The 2,509-nt window shown below is 37.2% G+C and overlaps 1 protein-coding gene across 1 annotated transcript; it reads right to left on the bottom strand.

Moving 5' to 3' along the window:
• Positions 1 to 1,045: 1,045 nt before the first annotated feature.
• Positions 1,046 to 2,023, bottom strand: LOC103729072 (olfactory receptor 14A2-like). The gene has a single exon (XM_008827045.1). It carries the CDS (start codon positions 2,021 to 2,023, stop codon positions 1,046 to 1,048), a length of 978 nt encoding a protein of 325 aa, XP_008825267.1.
• Between the last annotated feature and the right edge of the window lie 486 nt (positions 2,024 to 2,509).

Raw genomic sequence — 2,509 nt, 5'->3', positions numbered from 1 at the left:
TTGAGAATTCAGTGAATTGAACATATCCAAGAAAACTTGTTCTTCCTTTAGTAGCATTCTCAAGGTCTGGGTTCAAAATGATACAACTGAAATAACACACACAGAAAAAAAAGAAATTGAAACAAATATATCCAATTTATTATAATAAGTCATTATATTAAAATTAAAGGTTTCCTCATATAAAGTGAAAATTCTAAGAATAATAATTATGTTTATTCTTTTCAGTATTCCTAACTTTATTGACTATAATGTGTACATACATGCTGATATGAGAAATTATGAGAGTCATGATTCATGGAGGTTTGGGCTAATCTTTCTCAGCAACTACTTGTATTGGATTAAAACGGTTATTATTTCTCCAGTTTTGTGATCTAGAATTACCCACAGGTCATATTGTGCTCAAATCCTGGGTGCGGGGGAGACAGACAAGACTGCATTCCTTTCTGAAGGCTCTAGTGGAAAATGTGTTTCCTCTCCGTCCCCAGAGGCTGAAGATATTTTGTAACTGTGGACAAACTTCAACCTTCAGTATTGACAATATAACCTCAACTTCCCATGGGCATTTATTTCTCAGTTTCTCTTGGCAAAATCTTAACAATTTCTCAGCTTTTAAGAGTTGTGGTGATTTTAATGTGAACACTAGGATAATCAACATATACTGAATCTTACTCACATATGCAACGTGTCTTTGCAATGTAAAAAAGTGTACTAGAGGTCTCAAGTAGTTTGAAGAGGACAGTTTTCTTACAACATTCACAAGTCTCTCACAGTGCTCCTGAAGTTAGAATTGCACAGAAGCATTTTAGGTAAAAAGTACTCAAATCAATCGGTTTTTGAAATTATTGTAGTTGACTCAGGATTATGAATGTATAAACCCATTTCTACAAATTTAAGTTGATGATTTATCTACACTCTGACACTGAACACTTCACATGTGAAAAAGAACATGTATAATTGGAAATACCATCAAAGGTGTTAATATAAAACATTCCATGAAGCTTTTCTACATGCTATGACTGTTTCTCCCTACAGAACTCATAATAAACTACTTTCCATAAAAGTTCCACAAAGCAGCTTTGATTTCCTTATTTCTTAGGCTGTATGTTACAGGATTCAAAGATGGAGGCATCGCAAAATAGAGAACAGATAACAAAAAATCCCAAATCCGTGGGGAATCAGGAAATGGTTTCAAATAAGCAGTGAAAGTTGTGACTAAAAATGTGGTGATGACTATGAGATAGGGTGTGCAAGTAGAGAAGGCTTTCGACCTCCCTTGTGACAAGGGCATTCTCAGCACCATGTAGAAAATGTAAACATATGAACATACTATGCACACTAAGCAGAAACATCCATACCCAGCTCCAGTGAGTACACTAATGTCAACAACGATGTGCATCTTTGAGCAAGAAATCTTCAGTAGAGATGGGACATCACAGAAGAACTGTGGCACTTTTCTGGAACCACAGAAAGATAAAGAGAAGGTGCCATATGAATATAAGGCCCCAAAAAGATTTCCAAAAAACCAAGAAGCAACTACCATCTGCACACAGACTGCCCTGTTCATGATGGCATCATACTGTAGTGGGTGACAGATGGCCACATAGCGGTCATAGGATATGGTTGTGAGGATGGAAATTTCAGTTGCAACAAAGGAAACCACAAACAAGACCTGACACACACATCCTGGGAAAGAGATAGTGCTCCTGTGAGACAAAGAGCTGAGAAAGAGCTTTGGGACTGTGACCGAAATGAAGCACACATTGGAGAAGGACAAGTTCTTCAGGAAGAAGTACATGGGGGTGTGAAGACACTGGTCCACAGTGACAAGCATGATGATGAGAAAGTTCCCCCTGAGGGATACCAAGTAAATCAGCAGAAACAGAAAGCCCTGGAGTACCTGGAGCTGCTTGCTGCCAGGGAATTCCATGAGGAAGAAACCTGCATTCACTGTGTGGTTTGTCATGTCATCCCGCTGTTCAACTACTGTGAGACAAAGGAAGGAAAAGACATGTGAGGAGCTCATGTTGAGCCTTCCTCTTGTCTATCAATGCACTTTTCTCTATTTACCACTGAGTCATGTTTATAAAACATAGCCATTTTTACAATGCTGACTCAAGCAAGGTTCTTATGAACTTTTTAATATGCCATTCTCAGTACAGTTTATAATAGCACATAGAGTAAGAAGTTTAGACAGAAATATTCTAACTATATTAGTTGCCTTGACCTGCTTATTGACTAGCTTTTTATACTATTTTCCTGAATTATTAATTGATGTTCTAGATAATCATGGCTGAAAACAGTAAATTCATAAACCCACTGAGCGAATATAATCTGAATCACTTTCTAAATGATCCTGCTTTGAACACTAAGTTACATAAGCACAGGACATAAAAAGTCTTATTTTGTGGGATAATTTTTTTCAAATGCAAAATGGGAAGGTATGTAAGTCAGTGAAACTGTTTTGTACTTGAAGATTCAAATCCCTGGCTGTCATTCACAGTACCAAGGG

The sequence above is a fragment of the Nannospalax galili genome, unplaced genomic scaffold (genome assembly GCF_000622305.1).
Source record: "Nannospalax galili isolate Female #2095 unplaced genomic scaffold, S.galili_v1.0 scaffold353, whole genome shotgun sequence".
Lineage (NCBI taxonomy): Eukaryota > Metazoa > Chordata > Mammalia > Rodentia > Spalacidae > Nannospalax > Nannospalax galili.
This window is presented reverse-complemented; position numbering and strand designations above follow the sequence as displayed.

What these genes read in the sequence shown, in the direction of transcription:
- LOC103729072 (XM_008827045.1), bottom strand. Translation starts at nt 2,023, where the DNA reads ATGAGCTCCTCACATGTCTTTTCCTTCCTTTGTCTCACAGTAGTTGAA.